Source organism: Dendropsophus ebraccatus, chromosome 8 (assembly GCF_027789765.1).
Source record: "Dendropsophus ebraccatus isolate aDenEbr1 chromosome 8, aDenEbr1.pat, whole genome shotgun sequence".
NCBI classification, from domain to species: domain Eukaryota; kingdom Metazoa; phylum Chordata; class Amphibia; order Anura; family Hylidae; genus Dendropsophus; species Dendropsophus ebraccatus.
In genome coordinates, this window is record NC_091461.1 from 122,288,061 (window position 1) to 122,313,687 (window position 25,627).

General features: G+C 47.2%; 1 protein-coding gene across 5 annotated transcripts in view; it reads right to left on the minus strand.

The window, feature by feature from the left end:
* Window positions 1-25,627, minus strand: part of SLC1A7 (solute carrier family 1 member 7) — a 54,187-nt gene that overhangs the window by 2,102 nt on the left and 26,458 nt on the right. For 4 of the 5 annotated variants that reach the window (XM_069981633.1, XM_069981637.1, XM_069981635.1 and 1 more), the window contains 8 exons: window positions 19,920-20,135; window positions 13,123-13,165; window positions 11,522-11,744; window positions 9,359-9,458; window positions 7,620-7,853; window positions 5,901-6,095; window positions 3,624-3,758; window positions 1,043-1,148 (listed from right to left, as the gene is read on the minus strand). In XM_069981633.1, coding sequence (XP_069837734.1) covers window positions 1,043-1,148; window positions 3,624-3,758; window positions 5,901-6,095; window positions 7,620-7,853; window positions 9,359-9,458; window positions 11,522-11,744; window positions 13,123-13,165; window positions 19,920-20,135 — 1,252 coding nt within the window. The remainder of the gene's footprint in view (window positions 1-1,042; window positions 1,149-3,623; window positions 3,759-5,900; window positions 6,096-7,619; window positions 7,854-9,358; window positions 9,459-11,521; window positions 11,745-13,122; window positions 13,166-19,919; window positions 20,136-25,627) is intronic. The other variant, XM_069981634.1, reaches the window with a different exon arrangement.

Here is a 25,627-nt window from a genome sequence, read left to right on the forward strand (position 1 = left end):
TTACCAGACGCGAGGAAATAAAAGGGGGGGGGGGGCAATAAGACTGAGCGTCAGCTCTGGGGACAAGGGAGACGTCTGGAGGTTACGGGGGCAGCGTAGGACAATAACAGTAGATCAGCTCTATATACAGAGCAGTGTACACCCTGTGCCCTCCAGCTACTGCAGAACTACAACTCCCAGCAGGTCTAGAGAGCTAAAGCTTTGGCCGTCCATGCATGATGGGAGTTGTAGTGGTATACACAGTACAGATTATATATATATAATGGTAATCCCAGGGCCTATCCACAGAGTGGGTGATAGCTGGTTTAGGGGTGGGGGTCCAACTACAGGGACCCCCAAAGATTACAAGAACGCTGATCCCTAATACCTTCCAGTGAGCGGAGTGCCAGCATACATACTCAGCCAGCGCTTCATCGATTGTTTATGGGGCTTCTGATAGTGAGTTCAGCAGTTTTTGAGGTCCTATAGAGAGTTAAAGTGGAACTCTGGTGAAAAAAGATTGTGCTCAAATCAACTGGTGTCAGAAAGTTATACAGATTTGTAAATAATTCTATTTTAAGAATCTCCAGTCTTCCAGTACTTATCAGCTGCTGTATGTCCTACAGGAAGTGGTGTATTCTCTGCAGTCTGACACAGTGCTCTCTGCTGCCACCTCTGTCCATGTCAGGAACTGTCCAGAGCAGCAGCAAATCCCCATAGAAAACCTCTCCTGCTCTGGACAGTTCCTGACATGGACAGAGGTGGCAGCAGAGAGCACTGTGTCAGACTGGAGAGAATACACCACTTCCTGCAGGATATACAGCAGCTGATAAGTACTGGAAGACTGGACATTCTTAAAATAAAATTATTTACAAATCTGTATAACTTTCTGACACCAGTTGATTTGAGAACAATCTTTTTTTCACCAGAGTTCCACTTTAATAGAGCGGGGCCAATCATGCACTCTCCTCCATTCTCCTCCGCCCCCCCCCCAATGATCCTGAGAACCATCTGTGTATCTGTATTTTGTACTTTATATGTTATTAAATAGCGGTTTTGTTACCTTTACCTCATCGCTCTGCTTGGCGAAGTCTTTCCTGCAGATGTGCGCCATGATCCCCGCTGCCAACGCATCTCCGAGAACATTAATCATGGTCCGAAAGCGGTCTCTGCAATACACAATGAGGGGGTGTGATTAGGAGGCTGAGGGGGTGTGATTAGGAGGCTGAGGGGGTGTGATTAGGAGGCTGAGGGGGTGTGATTAGGAGGCTGAGGGAGTGTGATTAGGAGGCTGAGGAGTGTGGTTAGAAGGCTGAGGGGGTGAGATTAGGAGGCTGAGGGGGTAAGATTAGGAGGCTGAGGGAGTGTGATTAGGAGGCTGAGGGAGTGTGATTAGGAGGCTGAGGGATGTGGTTAGGAGGCTGAGGAGTGTGGTTAGAAGGCTGAGGGGGTAAGATTAGGAGGCTGAGGGGTGTGATTAGGAGGCTGAGGGGTGTGATTAGGAGGCTGAGGGGGTGTGATTAGGAGGCTGAGGGGGTGTGGTTAGAAGACTGAGGGGATTGGTTAGGAGACTGAGGGGTGTGATTAGGAGGCTGAGGAGTGTGGTTAGGAGGCTAAGGGAGTGAGATTAGGAGGCTGAGGGGTGTGGTTATGAGGCTAAGGGGGTGTGATTAGGAGGCTGAGGGGTGTGGTTATGAGGCTAAGGGGGTGTGATTAGGAGGCTGAGGGGTGTGGTTAGGAGACTGAGGGGTGTGGTTAGGAGGCTGTGGGATTCCCGTCCATTCCTCTATAAAGTGAAAAGTCAAACAAACGGTAAAATCCTTCTATCACAGGAAGAGAGGGACGACACCAAACATTATAAACATTGTTGGAATCAGAACACCTGAGGCCGCGATATGGGGACAGCAATGGCCGCTGGGAGTCCTCCGGCTACAGACCCGCTGAATGTCCGCCATAAACGCTGTGACTATATTCTGCACGGAGGCGAATACTGAACGTGGCGTCTGAGGAGACATCTGTACGGGAGGAGACGTCTGCTCCCCACTTGTGCCTGAATCACAGGATGGAGGAGAGATCCCCGCTCATCTCTACACGTCTATTCAGCTGCCAGAAAACAACTTCCACTTTTTGAGCTTCACTGGAGAGTTTGATGTCTGTTTTTTTTTGTTTGTTTTTTTTAATTTCCCCATTAAATTTCCACTGTGCCGTCCCTGGAAATCTAAGAACGGATTGTCAAATGGGTTTTATTATTTCTGTGTACCATGTGCACCATGAAAAAAAATTCTTTCAAATTTGTCCAGAGATTTGTAACTTACTTCTATTTATCTGTCTGCAGTCTTCCAGTACTTATCAGCTGCTGTATGTCCTGCAGGAAGTGGAGTATTCTCTCCAGTCTGACACAGTGCTCTCTGCTGCCACCTCTGTCCATGTCAGGAACTGTCCAGAGCAGCAGCAAATCCCCATAGAAAACCTCCCCTGCTCTGGACAGTTCCTGACATGGACAGAGGTGGCAGCAGAGAGCACTGTGTCAGACTGGAGAGAATACTCCACTTCATTCAGGACATACAGCAGTTGATAAGTACTGGAAGACTGCAGACAGATAAATAGAAGTAAATTATAAATCTATATAACTTTCTGACACCAGTTGTTTTGATAGAACTATTTTTGGTGAACAACCCCTTTAATAGGGTGTGACCTTGCACAGTCCGGCACTATCGGCAGCACTGATAGGTCATAACCAAAGTGAGTAAGGACACACCCACAACCGGTATTACCTAGTTGCTAAAGTAATTATAAATTTCCAGGAGGAACAACAGAATTTGCTCGAGTTTTGGGGAATTTAAAGGGAATTATGCAGGATTAGAAAAAGAACAGGTGTTTCATGCAAAAACAGCGCCACGTCATGTCCTCAGGTTGTGTGCGGTATTACAGTTCGTCTTCATTCACTTCAATGGATCTAAGCTGCAAAACTCCTACACCTGAGGACAGGAGAGGTGCTGATTCTGAAAGAAAGCGGCCCTGTTTTTTAAGCCTAGAGAAGCCCTTTAAAGTGTCACTGTCATTAAATTGTTTTTGCAGAATAGTCCAGGCGATTTTAAGAAACTTTGTAATTGGGTTTATTAGGCAAGTATGCCATTATCTGCATTAAAAAAAGTCTTTTTTTAGGTCCCCTCTCCTCTCCGTCCACTGCTCAGAATCAGGAAATCTTGACTCTTTTTTTTATCAGTCGGATCCTGTCTGTGCTATGGAGAGGGGGGGAAAGAGACGGAGCAGAAATGTCGACAGCAGAGAACAGAAAACAAAGGATTACACAGTGGGGGAGCTATTCAGAGGTCAGAGAGGTCAGTGGTGACATCAGAGGAGAGAGCCTGGTGATGTAGCTGTAAATTAACTCTTTGTTGTCCTGTTTTGGTGCCTCATCTCCCTCTCTCTATAGGAAAACCATGAAGACAGGGGGAGAGCTTCAAACTGCTTTTTCATGATAAAAATTCATTTTTCGCCTAATAAACCCAATTACAAAGTTTCTTAAAATTGCCTGTACTATTCATTTCTGCAAAAAAGATTTTAAGGACAGTGACACTTTGTCGACAGTAAAACTGGCACATCGGGAGAGATAGTAAGTCCTCTTTATTATATGTACTCACAGTGCCCAGTCTACCGCAATGATCAGGGTGATGTCATCAGTGGGCAAACCAACAGAGGTCAGCACGATCACCATGGTAACCAGACCGGCCTGGGGAATCCCTGCTGCCCCGATGCTGGCGGCCGTCGCTGTAATGCTGGGGAAGGAAGCAAAAAAACAGAAAGAGATTTAATGATCGAAAAGATGAACATAATGGGGGACATTTATTAAGACCAGTGTCCTAAATTAGGCCCCATCAGATTCACTAAGAGGCGCTTGTCTCTTAGTGAATTCGGCCTCACCTGTACCTGCCGTACACCTGAGCCGGTGTAGATTTCCACCATGATTGACGCCTGCAAGCAGGAGTAAATCTGGTGTGAGAGGAGGCCAATAATCTTCCCTGCCTTACTGCACTCCCTTGCCACGCCTCCTCCCCCATGCTGTGCACCCCCTTGCCACGCCTCCTTCCCCCTTACCACGCACCCCCTTGCCATGCCTCCTCCCCCCTTGCTGCGCACCCCCTCTTGCCACGCCTCCTCTCCCTTGCCACGTACCCCCTTGCCACACCTCTCTCCCCCTTGTAGCACCCTCTTGCTATGCCTCCTCCCCGCCTCACCGCACACCACCCCTTGCAAGGCCTCCTCCCTGCCTTACCATGCAGCACCTTTATCACATCTCCTCCCCTCCTTGCTGCGCACCTTCCTTGCCACGCCTTCTCCCCTCCTTTCTGCGCACCTTACTTGCCATGCCTCCTTCCCTCCTTGCTGTGCACCTTCCTTGCCACGCCTCCTCCCCTCCTTGCTGCGCACCTTCCTTGCCATGTCTCCTCCTCCTTGCTGCGCACCTCCCTTGCCTCGCCTCCTCCCCCCCTTCTTGCTGCGCACCTCCCTTGCCTCGCCTCCTCCCCTCCTTGCTGCGCACCTTCCTTGCCACGCCTCCTCCCCTCCTTGCTGCGCACCTCCCTTGCCACGCCTCCTCCCCTCCTTGCTGCGCACCTCTCTTGCCATGCCTCCTCCCCTCCTTGCTGCGCACCTCCCTTGCCATGCCTCCTCCTCTCCTTGCTGCGCACCTCCCTTGCCACGCCTCCTCCCCTCCTTGCTGCGCAACTCCCTTGCCATGTCTCCTCCCCCTTGCTGCGCACCTTCCTTGCCATGTCTCCTCCTCCTTGCTGCGCACCTCCCTTGCCTCGCCTCCTCCCCCCCTTCTTGCTGCGCACCTCCCTTGCCTCGCCTCCTCCCCTCCTTGCTGCGTACCTCCCTTGCCACACCTCCTCCCCTCCTTGCTGCGCACCTCCCTTGCCACGCCTCCTCCCCTCCTTTCTGCGCACCTCCCTTGCCACGCCTCCTCCCCTCCTTGCTGCGCACCTCCCTTGCCTCGCCTCCTCCCCTCCTTGCTGCGCACCTCCCTTGCCACGCCTCCTCCCCTCCTTGCTGCGCACCTCCCTTGCCTCGCCTCCTCCCCCCTTCTTGCTGCGCACCTCCCTTGCCTCGCCTCCTCCCCTCCTAGCTGCGCACCTCCCTTTCCTCGCCTCCTCACCCCTCCTTGCTGCGCACCTCCCTTGCCATGCCTCCTCCCCTCCTTGCTGCGCACCTCCCTTGCCACGCCTCCTCCCCTCCTTGCTGCGCACCTCCCTTGCCACACCTCCTCCCCTCCTTGCTGCGCACCTCCCTTGCCACACCTCCTCCCCTCCTTGCTGCGCACCTCCCTTGCCGCGCCTCCTCCCCTCCTTGCTGCGCACCTCCCTTGCCGCGCCTCCTCCCCTCCTTGCTGCGCACCTCCCTTGCCACGCCTCCTCCCCTCCTTGCTGCGCACCTCCCTTGCCACACCTCCTCCCCTCCTTGCTGCGCACCTCCCTTGCCACACCTCCTCCCTGCCTTGCTGCGCACCTCCCTTGCCGCGCCTCCTCCCCTCCTTGCTGCGCACCTCCCTTGCCACGCCTTCTTTCCCTCCTTGCTGCGCACCTCCCTTGCCACGCCTTCTTTCCCTCCTTGCTGCGCACCTCCCTTGCCACGCCTCCTCCCCTCCTTGCTGCGCACCTCCCTTGCCACACCTCCTCCCTCCCTCCCTTGCCACACCTCCTCCCTGCCTTGCTGTGTTTGTCAGGGAGAAGGGGTGAATCTGCGGCGTACGCCAAGGATGCAGTCTTCGTAAATGTCCCCCAATATTTTTAGGCTGGATTCACATTTTAACCCTTAGCTTCTGTCGGAGTAATTTACAAATCTGTATAACTTTCTGACCAGCTGATTAGAAGAATTTTATTGCCGGAGTACCCCTTTATGGTAACGTTCCTGTGACCCACCTGATGGTGATGATCTGGCCAAAATCAAGGTCATAATTGTTCACTTGTGCAATAAAGATGGCAGCGACTGCTTCATACAAGGCGGTCCCATCCATATTGATAGTAGCTCCGACAGGCAGCACAAACCTCGCGATACGTCTGTCTATGTGGTTGTTTTCCAGAAGACACTTGAATGTTATGGGCAGCGTGGCGGAACTAACGAAACACAAACACATTAAAGGGGGATTCCACTCAAACATAACCTTTGATATGTTGCTGCCCATGGTAAGACTATCAATTCTTTCCATACTTGTTATTATCTATTCAGTCTCCTTCCCCCAGTTCTTAGCTGCTGCTTTCTGCTGAAGACACAAAAAAACAGTGTGTGAGCTTTTCTCTCTATCTCCCCCTCCCTTCTGAGAAAGTCCCTGGCAGGCTGTATCTGCAACTTTGTAGCTTATTTGTAATGCTGGGAGGGTTAATCTGAAGTCAACTTGCTAATGAACTCACTTTGATTAACCCTCCCATCATTACAAGGAAACTACAAAGTTGCAGATACAGCTTGCCAGGGACTTGTTTACATTAGCTGTCTCAGAGGGGAGGGGGAGGGGGGGGACAAGCTCACACATAGATTTACGAGAAAAGCTCATACACAGATTTTTGTGTCTTCAGTAGAAAGTGGCAGCTGAGAATTGGGGGAAGGAGACTGAATAGATAATAACAATTATGGAAGTCATTGTTAGTCTCCCCATGGGCAGTAACATATCAAAAATTATGTCTGAGTGGAATACCTCTTTACCTCATCTAACATAGTGATTACTATTATAAGAATACATGTCACCAGTACATTACACTGCTTGATAGAACACTGCAGAATTGTGAATGCAGCTCTGGAGTATAACAGTCTCCCCATGTCTAATGTCAAACATCACTGGCGGCTTTTCCTCTGCTATGATTTCTATTATGGAAAAGGTTTTCTATATTTGCAGCATTTACATGTCATGCCAATACCTGAGCAGTGATTCACCATTAATATCAAACATCTGCAGACTATTAAGCCATCATGTAACAGAGGACGGGGATGGCGGTATTACTGCAGATCGCTGACACACTGTGCCGGGAGCTAATGAAGATAATTGCTGTGGAATCTACACAGAATCTCTAAATGCTGCAGCGCACGATAATGGGAGGTGATGTAGAGAAAAAAGACCACGCATGTGGACGGGGTGCCCCCTAATAACATGCAGGTAATGCTATACTGAGAGAAATATGGTCTTATATATTCTGGTAAAGAAAAACTTTAATATTATAAATTAACATTAACATAAATTAACAAAAATGAATCGTTATACCACAAAAACTCCTCTAAAATCTTGGCCACTAGGTGTCTCCCTTCCCTAAAAAGTGCTGTCCACTGCCTGTTGTCAGGGGAAATCTGTCTCTAGTAACAGCTCAGATCAGGACAAATTATAGGAAGTGGGGGCAGGGTGTAGAATGGGCTATATGCCGGACAGAAGGAGAGAATGTGAGAAAGCCTGGGCTGTGAGTCAGTCTGCTTGCTGGACATAATACACACAGTTCCTTAAAGGTAAATCAAAGCTTCCCTGTCATCTCTGATCACTCATAAATAACCTATTTCTTTCACATCTATCCTCCATATTGTAGGGGGTTGGAATCTAATATATCTGGCAAGTCATTTAGGAACTAGATATGGCCACTGTGGCGGAGTGTGGCTAGTACCTGGAGGATGTGGCCAGTGCTATGAGCAGAGCCTGTAGTACTCCTCGGATGAAGACGATGGGGTTCTTCTTAGTGATAAACAAATACATGATGGGAAGAATGAAGAGGCCGTGCACCACCAGTCCACATACTACAGTGATGGCATAAAATCCAAGCTTCTTCCCAATGGCCGTGGGGTCGTCCATTTCCAGGATCTTGCCTGCAATAAGGAAGACGATCCCAAAAGGAAAGTACCTGCCGGAACCAAGGAACCACAAACAGAGGTCACTCCAAGACAGAAACACAATTCTTTAGGTGTTTGGTGAACTGTCCGAATCTTATCTCTGGTCCTTCCCTACTACCTTAACCCTTTGAGGACCAGGCCCAAAATGACCGAGTGGACCGCGCAAATTATGATCTTAGTGTTTTAGTTTTTCCCTCCCCCCCCCAGTTCAGTTTTCTATCTACAGGGCCATGTGGGGCTTGTTGTTTTTTACAGGGATAGTTGTACTGTGTAATGGCGTCTTACATTTTACCATAACATGTATCACGGAATCCCAAATATATTATTTATGAAGTTATAAATAGGTGGAATCGTAAAAAAGAGCAATATGGTAACGTTTGGGGGGTTCCTGTGTCTACGTAATACACTATACGGTAAAAGCGACATGATACTATTACTCTATAGGTCAGTCCGAACACAAGATTCTCTAATGTTATATATATATATTTAATAAAATCCTTTTTTTTGCCAATTAGTTATTAATAAAATGGGCCTATTGTGACGCTTATAACAGTTTTATTTTTTCACCTATGGGGCTGTATGCGGTGTCATTTTTTCCACCATGATCTCTAGTTTTTAATAATACCATATTTGTGAAGATCGGAAGTTTTGATAACTTTTTATTAATTTTTATATATATATATATATATATATATATATATATATATATAAAATGTAACATCAAATCGGTAATCCGCGAACGTTTTTCCCTCTTTTCGTGTACGCCGTTCACAAACTTTTATTGGGGTAGGGGTTTTGGCGTAGTGTATTGGTGTTTTAAACTTTTTTTTTTTTACACATTTGAAGTCCCTTTGGGGGACTTCTACATACACTTGTGTGATTACTAACACCGATCACTGCTATGCCGCAGGCATAGCAGTGATCAGTGTGATAGGCGATCTGCTCATTGAGCCTGCCTGTGCAGGCTCAGTGAGCAGATCGCCGATCAGACCGCACGGAGACAGGTGAGAGACCTCCGGCGGTCCGATACAGCGATCGGGACCGCTGCAGTCACACTGCGGGGGTCGTGATCGGTAAGTGACAGGGGACTCCCTCTGTCACACTTCAACATCGCAGCATTTAAGGAGTTAATGACACGCTGCAGCACAATCGCTGCAGCCTGTCATTAACGGTGAGGTGCCAGCTGCTCACTCCAGCCAGCCCCCACCTCCTATGAAGCGCGCTCCGCTCCGGAGCGTGCTTCATAGCAGGAGAAACACCCAGGACGTACAGTTACGTCCATGGTCGTCTAGGGGTTAAAGGGGAACTCCAGTGAAATTTTATTTTTTTATTTTTAAATCAACTGGTGTCAGAAAGTTACACAGATTTGTACATGACATCTTTTTAAAAAAAAATCTCCAGTCTTCCAGTACTTATCAGCTCCTGTGTGTCCTGCAGGAAGTGGTGTATTCTCTCCAGTCTGACACAGTGTGACCAAAACGATGGGCACCAAACCATTTAGCAATGCTGAACTCACCACACGGCAACAGCTACGATTTTCATGACGGACTCATTCAGGCACTGGCAAAAACTAACAAGAGGTACTCCGCTCGTTCCCATGCGGCCCAGCATTATACCTGAAAGATAAAGAAATAACCATCATTTCCATGGATCTCTCACATACATCACCACTGGCTACAGTCCTGTACGGCTGAGTCAAGGGGGCGGGATCTGCACTCATGTATATTTGCTCAATACCTTTTATGTTTTAGTAATTCGTACAGACACGTTATTGCATGTTTAGCAGGAACGCAGCGACCCCGGGGGGGGGGGGGGGGGGGTTAGGGGCTAAGGATGGGTGCAACACACAGTCACAGTGGCCAGGAGTGGGAAAGCTGCGGTCACCCCTGGATACACTGACTCGGCACCGCCAATTCTTAGGAGTTGTAGTCATTGCGGTTATGTAGAGTAGGGAGTGTTGTACGTTGTACAGTGTTGAGGAAACACTCCAGTTCTTAAACAGTTAAAGCTTTTACTGAAGGAACTTGGTTAACAGTACCACTTATGCATTTCTTGCACAGTAGTGAGACCAGTACAGAAGATATGTGCTATCCCACATCCCTTTGTACAAGGTTGATCTGTAGGGGGCTTGAGTAGGTAGTTTAGTTAAGGTGCAGCAGAGCACTGTTAGGTGTAAGGTGAACAGGACTTTAGCTTGGTGTAGGGTGGTGAAGGCTCTCAACAAGAGGGACTCTGGCCACTTTGGGGGGTGGTGATAGGAAAGTACCGACTTTCACAGGGATGAATGTCCGCCTTGGCTATCTTGTGGGCACTGAGTGACACAGAAACAGGAATGAAGGCCCCAAATCTGGATGAGCTAGTTATCCAGGCAACCCACTAAGGACACTAGTGACTTGAAGCAGAGTCTCGGCTTGAATAGCGCACTTAGCTATCTGCTGTCTTGACTTTTCTTCTTAGAAAGTCCTCCTTCTTTACTCCTCCGACAGTCCTTCTGTGTGGATAAATTGTCCCTATCTCTTTCACTCCCCTAAAGGTACTCTAGCCAGACATGGTGAGCTCTAGAACTCTTTTGGTGATCACTAGATAACTCACTCACTGGATACTTGACCAGTTTACACTCTCTCCTCCTCAGATTAATAGCCGGTAATAACTAACTGAAACTTTCTTCCTCTCTTACATCCACACGGAGCTCTAGGATTGGGGGAAACCCACCCCATGGCTGAATCTGGAGTCTCTGATAGGCTGTAAGTGAGGGGAGGGTGTTGTTGGAGGTAGCCTTCACAGGGATTGGATCTCAGATAGTTTACAGATAAGCCTTGTCATAGGGCAAAACACAATCAATCAAAACCAACATATCTGTACACCAATCATACATAAACCCCGCCCCCTTTCCCCACAAACGCCTTTCAGGCGGCGAACCTAAGTTTTTTGCTGTTTTAATTTAGATGCAGGAGGAGGCTCCTCCCTCTGCTCCTTGCTGCGTCCCTCCCCGCCTGCCTACTGGCATAAACATGCACACGTTTGGTTTGCACAAAAATCTGTGACTTTTCGCGGATATTTGCTGGGAATGGGGATGAAAAATCCCCGCCCGCACACCCCTATCTTTAAAGGGGTACTTCAGAGGAAAAAAAAACTTTAAATTTACTGGTTTAAGAAAGTTATACAGATTTGTAATTTACTTCTGTTTAAAAATCTCCATTCTTCCAGTACTTAGCAGCTGCTGTATGTCCTGCAGGAAGTGGTGTATTCTCTCCAGTCTGACACAGCGCTCTCTGCTGCCACCTCTGTCCATGTCAAGAACTGTCCAGAGCAGGAGAGGTTTTCTATGGGGATTTGCTGCTGCTCTGGACAGTTCCTGACATGGGCAGAGGTGGCACCAGAGAGCACTGTCAGATTGGAGAGAATACACTGCTTCCTGCAGGACATACAGCAGCTGATAAGTACTAAAAGACTGGAGATTTTTTAATAGAAGTTAATTGCAAATCTGTATAACTTTATGAAACCAGTTAAATTAAAACATCCCCCCTCTGGAGTACCCCTTTACCCCTTTAAGTATAAGTCTGCCGGTCACCCTCATTGTCTTCAGTAAAGGTTCATGTTCTTGTTTATGTGGCTGTGTTAGGGGGTCCGGTCCGGCCTCAGCACTGTCATTCATTTACGTTTATAAGATCCCACTTACCCATGGTAGCCGAGAATATGACTATTCCCAGCACATTCATCCCCTCGCTGGTTCCCGGCTCTGACTTGTAGATGACATCTGGGGAGGGGGTGATATCCAGAGCAAAGTTCTGTATATGGGATCCGTTTTCATCCTGGATCCCATAGATCAGGATTCGGTGAGTTATACTCTCCGACGACGTCGTCTTCCCGCTTTTCACCACTGGTATATTCTTGGTGCGATACTGAGAGAATGGGAAGCAAAAGGATCAGTACATAGAGGCGTTTATTACTTCATATACTACTTATGGCAAGATGGATCCCACCAGTGATATCTACAGATGGATCCCACCAGTGATATCTACAGATGGATCCCACCCGTGATATCTATAGATGGATCCCACCAGTGATAGCTATAGAAGGATCCCACCAGTGATATGTATAGATGGATCTCACCAGTGATAGCTATAGAAGGATCCCACCAGTGATATCTATAGATGGATCCCACCAGTGATATCTACAGATGGATCCCACCAGTGATATCTATAGATGGATCCCACCAGTGATATCTATAGATGGATCCCACCAGTGATATGTATAGATGGATCCCACCAGTGATATCTATAGATGGATCCCCCCAGTGATAGCTATAGATGGATCCCACCAGTGATATCTATAGATGGATCCCACCAGTGATATCTATAGATAGATCCCACTAGTGATATCTATAGATGGATCCCACCAGTGATATCTATAGATGGATCCAACCAGTGATATCTATAGATGGATCCCACCAGTGATATCTATAGATGGATCCCACCAGTGATATCTATAGATGGATCCCACCAGTGATATCTATAGATGGATCCCACCAGTGATATCTATAGATGGATCCCACCAGTGATATCTATAGATGGACCCACCAGTGATATCTATAGATGGATCCCACCAGTGATATGTATAGATGGATCCCACCAGTGATATCTATAGATGGATCCCACCAGTGATAGCTATAGATAGATCCCACTAGTGATATCTATAGATGGATCCCACCAGTAATATCTATAGATGGATCCCACCAGTGATATCTATAGAAGGATCCCACTAGTGATATCTATAGATGGATCCCACCAGTGATATCTATAGATGGATCCCACCAGTGATATGTATAGAAGGATCCCACCAGTGATATCTGTAGATGGATCCCACCAGTGATATCTGTAGATGGATCCCACCAGAGATATCTATAGATGGATCCCACCAGTGATATCTATAGATGGATCCCACCAGTGATATCTATAGAAGGTTCCCACCAGTGATATCTATAGATGGATCCCACCAGTGATATGTATAGATGGATCCCACCAGTAATATCTATAGATGGATCCCACCAGTGATATCTATAGAAGAATCCCACCAGTGATGTGTATACACTCCGGCCTGGATTCCCTCAGCCTGCAGCACAATGTAAATTGTATATTAATCATGGCCATTGTTGCTGTTGTACAACAACGGCCGTGATTAATACAGAATTTCCGTTGTGTGAACATAGCCTAATACTGTATAATATAATCTCCTGAACTTAGAAGAAAAGTCTAACAGCTAATAGAACATATCACTGACCTGTTTAAATGTCGCCTCCACCAGATTAGAGGGGAACATGTTCCTAGACAGAGAAAGGGTAATTTTAGTCTAATATAATACAATATTAATATATAGACAGAAATAAGGATGGAAAAGGGCCTTTAAAATCTAAGGGAACTCAACTTCAAACTGTAAATTACTTCTATTTAAAAATCTCCAGTCTTCCATTACTTATCAGCTGCTGTATGTCCTGCAGGAAGTGGTGTATTTTCTCCAGTCTGACACAGTGCTCTCTGCTGCCACCTCTGTCCATGTCAGGAACTGTCCAGAGCAGGAGAGGTTTTCTATGGGGATTTTCTGCTGCTCTGGACAGTTCCTGACATGAACAGAGGTGGCAGCACTGATTAGAATCAGATACTAAAAGTTGCTCTTTTATTCTAATCTGTTTCTATTTTCTGACTGTAATTTTCTTTCATTTCCCTATCTTTGCATTGTTATGAGGGCGGCCATATTGCCTGGGCTGTTCTTAACAGCATTTAGTGGCATGTTTTACAGCCAGACTCATGGACATACACAACAATAGACAGACTCTGTCCCTTTGGGACGAATGTGAGACATTACTGAGCGCGCTCTGTGACCTGTGAAGAGGTCATTCCACAGGGAGCTGCTATTGTCTCCTCTATCTACTGGTGTCACATGATGCTGCAATGCTGTATAGATCACTTTACTGCAGTCTCCTCTTATCACTATAGACACAGCAAGAAGATAGAAAAATGGAAAATTAGAAAAAAAAATGATAAAAAAATCTTTAAAAATCTGTTTAACATAAAACTCATTTTCTGATGACACTGTCCCTTTAAATTCTACATAATACTGTACAATACTTCTCAGAGTTTTCCTGATTTCCTGAGTTTTCAAAAATCATAGGCTGAAACGTATTGGATTTATATCCTTCTGACTAGCAGCTAATATCTATAGTACCCAGTGTGTGCAGCATGGACAGCTGTTAGACGGGCTGGGGTGACTCTATAAGGTCCTGGTAGGAGTCACATGGGGCCATCCCTTAGGTTTTGGAGAATCCATAGAGCCAGCACCACCATTGAGGTCCCGCAGATGCCTGACTGGGTTTATGTCGGGGGCATTAGGGGGCCAGGGTAGTACTTGGAAGTCTTAGTCATTTCTAGCTGTGTAACATGTTGCATTGTCTTGGAAGATCCCATCAGCGTGAGGATGTACGGGGGTATGTGATCTACGAGGATTATTTCATACTCAGATCAGCTGAGAGCGCCTCAACATGGATGAGTGGCTCAGAGAACATCCACCAGATCATAACGCTGCCCCCACCAGTTTGTGTTGTTCCAGCAATGGCTGCAGGGTGTTTCTTCTCTGGAATTTCTCTTCTGACACACCAACGTCCATCAGTTACAAAAAGCAGAAAATCATTAGAGAAGACATCAGAGAAGACCCTTTACTTATCAGCAGATAAGACACCTTTACCAACCAGCGGAGAAGACAACCCTTTACCGATTAGCGGCGAAGACAACCCTTTACCGACCAGCAGAGGAGACAACCCTTTACCATCCAGCAGAGAAGACAGCCCTTTACCAACCAGCAGAGGAGACAGTCCGTTACCAACCAGAGGAGAAGACAACTCTTTACCAACCAACGGAGAAGACAGCCCTTTACCAACCAGCGGAGAGGACAACCCCATACCAACCAGCAGAGAAGACAACCCTTTACCGATCAGCAGAGAAGACAACCCTTTACCAACCAGCAGAGGAGATGACTCTTTACCAACCAGCGGAGAAGACAGCACTTTACCAACCAGCGGAGAAGACAACCCTTTACCAACCAGCAGAGGAGATGACTCTTTACCAACCAGCGGAGAAGACAGCACTTTACCAACCAGCGGAGAAGACAACCCTTTACCAACCAGCAGAGAGGACAACTCTTTATCAACCAGCGGAAAAGACAACCCTTTACCAACCAGCGGAAAAGACGACTCTTTACCAACCAGCAGAGAGGACAACCCTTTACCATCCAGCGGAGAAGACAACCCTTTACCATCCAGCGGAGAAGATGACTCTTTACCAACCAGCAGAGAAGACGACTCTTTACCAACCAGCGGAAAAGACGACTCTTTACCAACCAGCAGTGGAGACAACCCTTTACCATCAAGCGGAGAAGACAACCCTTTACCAACCAGAAGAGGAGACAGTCCTTTACCAACCAGAGGAGAAGACAACTCTTTACCAACCAGCGGAGAAGACAGCCCTTTACCAACCAGCAGAGAGGACAACCCCATACCAACCAGGAGAGAAGACAACCCTTTACCGATCAGCAGAGAAGATAACCCTTTACCAACCAGCAGAGAAGACAGCCCTTTACCAGTCAGCAGAGAAGACAACCCTTTACCAACCAGCGGAGAAGACAGCCCTTTACCATCCAGCGAAGAAGACAGCCCTTTACCAACCAGCAGAGAGGACAACTCTTTACCAACCAGCAGAGAAGACAGCTCTTTACCAACCAGCAGAGAAGACAACCCTTTACCAACCATCAGAGAAGATGACTCTTTACCAACCAACAGAGAAGACGATTCTTTACCGATCAGCAGAGAAGACAACCCTTTACCGATCAGCAGAGAAGACAGCCCTTTACCAATCAGCAAAGAAGACAACCCTTTACCGATCAGCAGAGAAGACAACCCTTTACCGATCAGCAGAGAAGACAACCCTTTACCGATCAGCAAAGACAGCCCTTTACCAGTCAGCAGAGAAGACAACCCTTTATCAATCAGCAGAGAAGACAACCCTTTACCGATCAGCAGAGAAGACAACCCTTTACCAACCAGCAGAGAAGACAGCCCTTTACCAGTCAGCAGAGAAGACTATCCTTTACCGATCAGCAGAGAAGACAACCCTTTACCAATCAGCAGAGAAGACAACCCTTTACCGATCAGCAGAGAAGACAACCCTTTACCAATCAGCAGAGAAGACAGCCCTTTACCAACCAGCAGAGAAGACAGCCCTTTACCAACCAGCAGAGAAGACTATCCTTTACCGATCAGCAGAGAAGATGACTCTTTACCGATCAGCAGAGAAGACAGCCCTTTACCAACCAGCAGAGAAGACAACCCTTTACCAATCAGCAGAGAAGACAACCCTTTACTGATCAGCAGAGAAGACAACCCTTTACCAATCAGCAGAGAAGACAACCCTTTACTGATCAGCAGAGAAGATGACTCTTTACCAACCAGCATTGGTCATTATGGTGTTGAGCTGCCCCACTGTAGTGTGTCCTCCACCCTCATGCAGCTTTGTAGCCATCAGTCACCCCTCGCCTCACTGGCGCGTGCTTCTCCACATTTTCCACATTACTTATTCACCATGGCACCATTCGTCCACTCACCATACACATTCACTACAGCAGAGGACAAACACTTTACTATCTGTGAATGTTCAGTAATACCGTTAGCTGCTGCCCGATAAATCGCCCTTTTTACCGGTGACAGAAACGAGGGATATGTATGAATATCGCTCCTTATATAGCCACCAAGCCGCTCACCACATGGGATTCCTTTATGAGCTGGCCGCGGTGAATGTACAAAGTGGTGATAATAATGTGACTGGGCTGTGTGTATATGAGATATAATATATAGGGTTTCATCTGTCTCCATATTTACAGTCTTACTTCTGAGCACTGACATCATGTAGTAGCCGCCACGGCCGCCGCTGTCAGCAGGATGAGAGGACGGACGTAATAAGCCACATTCAGGTCAGCTTGAGATTGCTCCAGAGACGCAGGACCTCGTGATCACCCGGCAGATTGTTGTTCGGGTTTGAAAGGGATTAAAGTATTTTGATTCCTATAACTCAGCATCACGTAGTGAAATTACACTGGGAGCCGCTCCAGGATAATCTCACACATTGTTATAAGGTCAATTTCTCCCTACAGAGGGTATAATGTATGACACACATCTCTATATAACAGCCCACTGACACTATATAGGAGATATACTGTATATATACTGTATATACCGGGTTTCTTCTAAAATACTGTATACCCCCCCCCCCTCCACTATGGTGAGACTAACAATTCCTTCTATACTTGTTATTATCTATAGTCTCTTTTTCCCAGTTCTCAGCTACTGCGTTCTGCTGGTACCTTGGTTTAAGAGTAACTTGGATTGAGAGTTTTGCAAGAAGAGCTCTCAGATTTTCAAAATAGTAAATTAGTGTAAGAGCATTGCTTTGGTGTAAGAGCTCCCTGTACTGGGTGGGAGGGGGAGTGGGGGAGGGGCATGGTCTGCATAGCGGGGTCTACAGCCCTGTACTCTGACCCAGGAAATCTCCTTAACCTTCCAAATCATAGCAGATCCACTTCAGGCTGGGGCTTACATCAGGGGACAGGACTGTGGAGGTAATCTCTCCATAGCTGTAACTCATCCGTTCCCAGACAAAGAGCACTGTATCTATGTGCCCACATCTGCCCTGCTCATTCCTTCATGCTCCCTGCAGTCCCTGTCAACCCTTGTGTTTATAATCCCCTCCATTCCTGCTATAATATACCTGCACTTACACTCAGCTATACACACTGCTGCTATAATGTGCCTGCACTCACACTCACCTATACACACTGCTGCTATAATGTGCCTGCACTCACACTCAGCTATTTACACTGCTATAATGTGCCTGTACTCACAGTCAGCTATACACACTGCTGCTATAATCTGCCTGCACTTACACTCAGCCATTCACACTGCTGTATAGAAAAGTTTCTGCCACTGTCCTCCTGCACAGCTCAGTAATTCTCACTTCCTGATTGGTCCATGCTGAACACACACCCCTCCCCATTCCTGTCATGTGACCACACAGACCTCTGACAGTAGCCCTGCTTCTCTATTCTAGCCCGTTGTACTACGCTACTGCATTATGGGGATCTGCAGTTCCATCCTGTATCTACCACCTGCTGCTGTGTTATCAGGGTTATACAGTTACTATACATTATATACCACATGCTGCTATACTGTACAGTAACTTATATATCACATATCCAGCTGTTGTGTTATCAGGGTTATACAGTTACTATACATTATACACCACATGCTGATTGCTATACTGTACAGTAACTTATATATCACATATCCAGCTGCTGTGTTATCAGGGTTATACAGTTACTATACATTATATACCACATGCCGATTGCTATACTGTACAGTAACTTATATATCACATATCCAGCAGCTGCTGTGTTATCAGGGTTATACATTTACTATACATTATACACCACATGCTGCTATACTGTACAGTAACTTATATATCACATATCCAGCTGCTGTGTTATCAGGGTTATACAGTTACTATACATTATATACCACATGCTGCTATACTGTACAGTAACTTATATATCACATATCCAGCTGCTGTGTTATCAGGGTAATACAGTTACTATACATTATACACCACATGCTGATTGCTATACTGTACAGTAACTTATATATCACATATCCAGCTGCTGTGTTATCAGGGTTATACAGTTACTATACATTATACTCCACATGCTGCTATACTGTACAGTAACTTATATATCACATATCCAGCTGCAGTGTTATCAGGGTTATACAGTTACTATACATTATACACCACATGGTGATTGCTATACTCTACAGTAACTTATATATCACATATCCAGCTGCTGCTGTGTTATCAGGGTTATACAGTTACTATACATTATACACCGCATGCTGCTATACTGTACAGTAACTTATATATCACATATCAGCTGCTGTGTTATCAGGGTTATACAGTTACTATACATTATACACCACATGCTGCTATACTGTACAGTAACTTATATATCACATATCCAGCTGCTGTGTTATCAGGGTTATACAGTTACTATACATTATATACCACATGCTGCTATACTGTACAGTAACTTATATATCACATATCCAGCTGCAGTGTTATCAGGGTTATACAGTTACTATACATTATATACCACATGCTGCTATACTGTACAGTAACTTATATATCACATATCCAGCTGCTGCTGTGTTATCAGGGTTATACAGTTACTATACATTATATACCACATGCTGCTATACTGTACAGTAACTTATATATCACATATCCAGCTGCTGTGTTATCAGGGTTATGCAGTTACTATACATTATACACCACATGCTGATTGCTATACTGTACAGTAACTTATATATCACATATCCAGCTGCTGTGTTATCAGGGTTATACAGTTACTATACATTATATACCACATGCTGATATACTGTACAGTAACTTATATATCACATATCCAGCTGCTGTGTTATCAGGGTTATACAGTTACTATACATTATACTCTATATGCTGCTTGGCTTTACTGCACAGTAACATTTACAGTAACTAAATGTTTGTTTCATTTGTTTTACATTTTATTCAGAATAAAAAAAATATTTTGGGTTGTGGAACCATTGTTTGCATATCAGTGATTTCTTATGGGAAATTTAGCTTTGGTTTAAGAGTGGATTTGGATTACAAGCGCGGTCCAGGAACAAATTATGTTCGTAATCCAAAGCACCAGTATATATTCATATTACAGTGACCACTGGGGATCCTGAGTAATCTGGGATAAAAAAATGGCAATAAACTAGTTACACCTGTGTGCAGACTCCTTTCCTCCATGTATAAGGCTACAGATATGGCGGCAGGTGACACATATGTAACGGTATAGAATCAGAGTGCTACTTGCATCATGTCCTTACTGCTCAGTGCTACATACTCCTCCAATGTCTGATGGCTGCGCTGGCCGTTACAATATAACTCGGGCTGCACAGTTACCGGATCAGGTCCAGCAGAGCGTCCGCGGAGCTCATCAACGGCCTCCCGCTCTGTTCTGTGTTCTCCTTCTGGGCGGCACCCCCAGGGTGGATGATGGACACCATGATGATCCCCACAACCACCGCCACAAAGGTCGTCCACAAGTAATAGGCAATGGTGATAATTCCCAAGCGGCTGGAGGTCTTAGCATCAAGGGCGGCCAATCCAGACATCAAGCTGATAAAGAACAAGAGAGGAGAGCGGTTATATGAGGAAATACGGTATTACAGGTCAGGCAGAATATCACGTATATACATGCGGCATCAGTCCAGACGTCACTGTACATGTAAATGCATTATATAAGCGGCTCCATAACAGTACTGAGTGCACTTGCCGTGGCCCAGGGTGCTGGTAGTGATGTTGGGCCTGCTGGTGGGTTCTGGTGTTTTGGAGGCTACTTGTCACGGTGCCTAGGAGCGGTAACGCCCACCCTCGGACACACGGACACCGGACCTTGGTTAGGACAGGTGTGAGGTGCGGAGTGTAGGTGCAAGTGCAGCAACAGAGATGACAGAGAGCCACTTTAAACAACTTGTAAATTTTACTTGGAAAAGGTAACTTAGTACAAAAAGTTACAAAGAGCGCCCAGGTACTTAGCGCAATAATAATCAATACAATCCTCCAACAGGTAGATAGGTGAGCTGAAACAACACAGGAGATAGGGACCGGATAGGAGGGCCCCTGCCCAGGGGCTTTGCTAGGGTCCTCAAACATCCGGGGCTCGGGCCCCCTGAGTGCCGTCATAAGTGGTTAGCAAAGGAGCCCAGTGCAGAAGCTAGTAACCCCAATGACCGCTCAATTCGCCAAGCTCTATTGCCGCCACTCATAATAACTGTGGCTAAGCATAGTAATAAAATTCCCCCCTCTGCCTGCCACACACACATACTACCCCACCTGACCCATACACACACTACCCCACCTGACCCATACACACACTACCCCACCTGACCCATACACACACACTACCCCACCTGACCCATACACACACACTTCCCTACCTGACCCATACACACACACTACCCCACCTGACCCATACACACACACTACCCTACCTGACCCATACACACACACTACCCCACCTGACCCATACACACACTACCCCACCTGACCCATACACACACACTACCCCACCTGACCCATACACACACACTACCCCACCTGACCCATACACACACACTACCCCACCTGACCCATACACACACACTACCCCACCTGACCGCCATCCCCCCATACACACACACACACTACCCCACCTGACCCATACACACACACTACCCCACCTGACCCATACAAACACACTACCCTACCTGACCCATACACACACACACTACCCTACCTTACCCATACACACACACTACCCTACCTGACCCATACACACACTACCCCACCTGACCCATACAAACACACTACCCTACCTGACCCATACACACACTACCCCACCTGAACCATACACACACTACCCTACCTGACCCATACACACACTACCCCACCTGAACCATACACACACACTACCCTACCTGACCCATACACACACTACCCTACCTGACCCATACACACACTACCCTACCTGACCCATACACACACTACCCCACCTGAACCATACACACACACTACCCTACCTGACCCATACACACACTACCCTACCTGACCCATACACACACTACCCCACCTGAACCGTACACACACACTACCCTACATGACCCATATACACAATACCCCACCTGACCCATACACACACACACTACCCTACCTGACCCATACACACACTACCCTACCTGACCCATACACACACTACCCCACCTGAACCATACACACACACTACCCCTCCTGACCCATACACACACACTACCCTACCTGACCCATACACACACACTACCCTACCTTACCCATACAAACACACTACCCTACCTGACCCATACACACACTACCCTACCTGACCCATACACACACTACCCCACCTGAATCATACACACACACTACCCTACCTGACCCATACACACACACTACCCTATCTGACCCATACACACACACTACCCCACCTGACCGCCATCCCCCCATACACACACACACACTACCCTACCTGATCCATACACACACACTACCCTACCTGACCCATACACACACTACCCCACCTGAACCATACACACACACTACCCCTCCTGACCCATACACACACACTACCCTACCTGACCCATACACACACACTACCCTATCTGACCCATACACACACTACCCCACCTGACCGCCATCCCCCCATACACACACACACACTACCCTACCTGATCCATACACACACACTACCCTACCTGACCCATACACACACACTACCCCACCTGACCGCCATCCCCCCATACACACACACACTACCCTACCTGATCCATACACACACATTACCCCACCTGACCCATACATACAGACTACCCCACCTGACCCATATACGCCACCTGACCCACCTTGACGCCACCCCCCCCCCCCCATACACACACACACTACCCCACCTGACTAATACACACACTACCCCACCTGGCCGCCCCCCCCCCCCCCCCCCCCACACACACACACACGCACACACGCACACACACACTACCTCACCTGCCGGCCATCCCCCACACGTACACGCTACCCCACTTGGCCGCCTTCCCCCTCTCACTACCCCACCTGGCCACCATCCACCTCCCAAACAAACACTACCCCAACTGGCCACATCCCTCCCCCCCTCCCAAAGACACACCACCCCACCTGGCCACCATCCACCTCCCAAACAAACACTACCCCAACTGGCCACATCCCTCCCCCCCTCCCAAAGACACACTACCCCACCTGGCCGCCATCCCCTCCCTCCCACACACACACTACCTCACTTGGCTGCAATCCCAGGTGGTTTAATATCCCCTGCTGGTAGTCCCCCTGTGTATACATCATATACACCCCATATACATACACGCACGCCTTTACACACTGCACATACATCACACACCCCTATACACACTGCACATACATCACACACCCCTATACACACTGCTCATACATCATATACACACTATACATGCATAGACCATATACATATATCATATACGCCTCTTACACAGGACAATGAGCGGTTAGCTTGCACTAAGAAATAATAAAGCAACCCTGCAGACTGGCTGCTGATGAGAAAAGATACTGGTCACACTCGTTTTTGGAGGCTGTCGTATAGTCTGTGTGTAAGTGGTGGTATATGGTCTTTGTCTGTTACACAGGACAATGAGCAGTAAGGTTCTATGCAGGATGTACTACAAATCACAGCAATACAATGTACAACAGCAGCACCACCAGCCACAAAATCATAAAGGAGTACACTGAGGACTTCTTTGAGGTCTGTATGGAACACCTGCTGTCCCCTTTCTGCCAGCAGCCGATCACCACAGTGTGCTGCTAAAACCGTGGTAGCAGCACTGCAAGTCCCAGCAGTCTGGAGTAATACAAAAAAAAATTAAGATTTTAAGCCCTTACAAGGTCTGTTTGGTTCTTTCTCTAGTATCCCTGCCTACTGGAACGCTAATTCCCTCCCTAACGCTCTCCCTGACCAGCAGCAGCACTGTCCCTGATCTCTTCCAGCATACACATGTGAGGGGATCACTGCCGGCCCAGATTTTTATATGGCAGGGTCATCTGATCTGGCCAACCAATCGCTGCTATCGACATGTATGGGTCCCACATCATCGCAGGATGTACCAAAGAGTCTCCTGCATGTTGATAGGCTGAGAAATTGCGCCCAAACTTACAGGAAACGGATGTTGAGATTTTCTCGAGTATCGCGAGATGCTCGTCCGAGTAACGAGTACCATCCAGTAGCCTAATACTCAATCGAGTACCAAGCTCGGACGAGCATGCTCGCTCATCACTAATTGTATTGTTTTGTTCTACTTTTTGTATACTTTGTCACTTGAAGGGATGTGTAAAAGTAATATACAACGAGGAAATAAAATGCGGTACGTTACTGCGGCTGATTATTTGGCCGTCAGTTATTGAAGGTGTATTGGCCACCTGTACCCAAGCACCACGAGGCACCCAGTCCAGCATGCTCGCTCAACACTACTCACTACGGCTAGACAAATAAATTGACTTGTCAGGTATCTGTGGCTGGTAATACAGGAACAACGGCCGCTGTTCACACTTTGTTCACCCAACGCATGGCCATTCTGACGGCCGTACATTGTATGAACTTCAATGGTTAATTGATTTGCATGCACCACCCAAATGTGCCCACAATCCAATAAAACGATGTTCCTGCGGCCCTTATCCTGGTAATATCGGCCGCAGGTACATATCAAACGGTGGCCGTTGTTCGTACATTGTGTGAACATAGCTGAAGGCCTATGGCTGTCTGTGCAGCACATGCGTTCCATCTGTAGATCTGGATTATTTCTATAAGTGTTCAGGACAATAATTGCTTTTCCGGCTTGGACGTCCGGGATCGCTGGCAGAACGTTCAGAACGTGACCTGTGACCTTCTGGCCTCTTCTTGTTTTCTCCGTCTTTGCACCTGTTTCTGTACAATGTATTTCTGTCTTTTAGTTTTTGAATATGGAAAAAACAACAACACAGACGGAGCGCAGGAAGCCATCTGGATTATTGAGGAGGCTGTCCGGGACGCTTACACGGATCACAGCGACGCTAATCTCCGCCACCTACATCCTCCATACATCTGAGAGTGAGGAGGACGGGAACCACGCAGAGGGAAGCGTGACCCAGGGGAAGGCCACAAATCTCGCACCCTGTGTGACCTCCTAAATCCTCCTGACACTTCACACTGATTATAACCGCAGGGCGATGGCGGCTGTGACCTCTTGTAGCCTCAGAGGGAGAGGAAACAGCTTTCTCACTATTGAAGAGTGACCGACCGGGAATAGGGCTGGGGGCCTACAATTTGTAGATGTAAATCCCATACGTGAGCCGCTAATACACCACTAGTATCTGAGATGATAATAATCCCTCATCACCTAGAATCTTTCAAAATTATACTCCGGCAATTTTTTTTTTCTCTTTCAAATCAACTGGTGTCAAAAAGTTATATAGATTTGTAATTTACTTCTATTTAGAAATCTCCAATCTCCCAGTACTTATCAGCTGCTGTATGTCCTACAGGAAGTGGTGTATTCTCTCCAGTCTGACACAGTGCTCTCTGCTGCCACCTCTGTCCATGTCAGGAACTGTCCAGAGCAGCAGCAAATCCTCATAGAAAACCTCTCCTGCTCTGGACAGTTCCTGAGATGGACAGAGGTGGCAGCAAAGAGCACTGTGTCAGACTGGAGAGAATACGCCACTACCTGCAGGACATACAGCAGCTGAGGTTTTTAATTAGAAGTAAATCACAGATCTATTTAGCTTTCGGACACAGGCCGATTTGGAAGAAAAATATTTTTTCCAGGGTTCCCTTTAAGGCTGGGTTTAGACTACGAAATAAGTTCCGGCGGATTCCGTCACCTGTACGCGCTCGCGGCGGCGCGCATCTCCACCCGTCGCATAGACTCAATTCTATGGGAAGCTAATCCCGCGTTCCGCCTATAGTTGAGATGTCACCTCTTTCGGCGGGATACGGAATCCACCCGCCCATATAATGGTGTCTATGGAACGGATATACGTGGCGCCGTTAATGGGTACGAGCCACAGAATCCGCCGGAATTTAT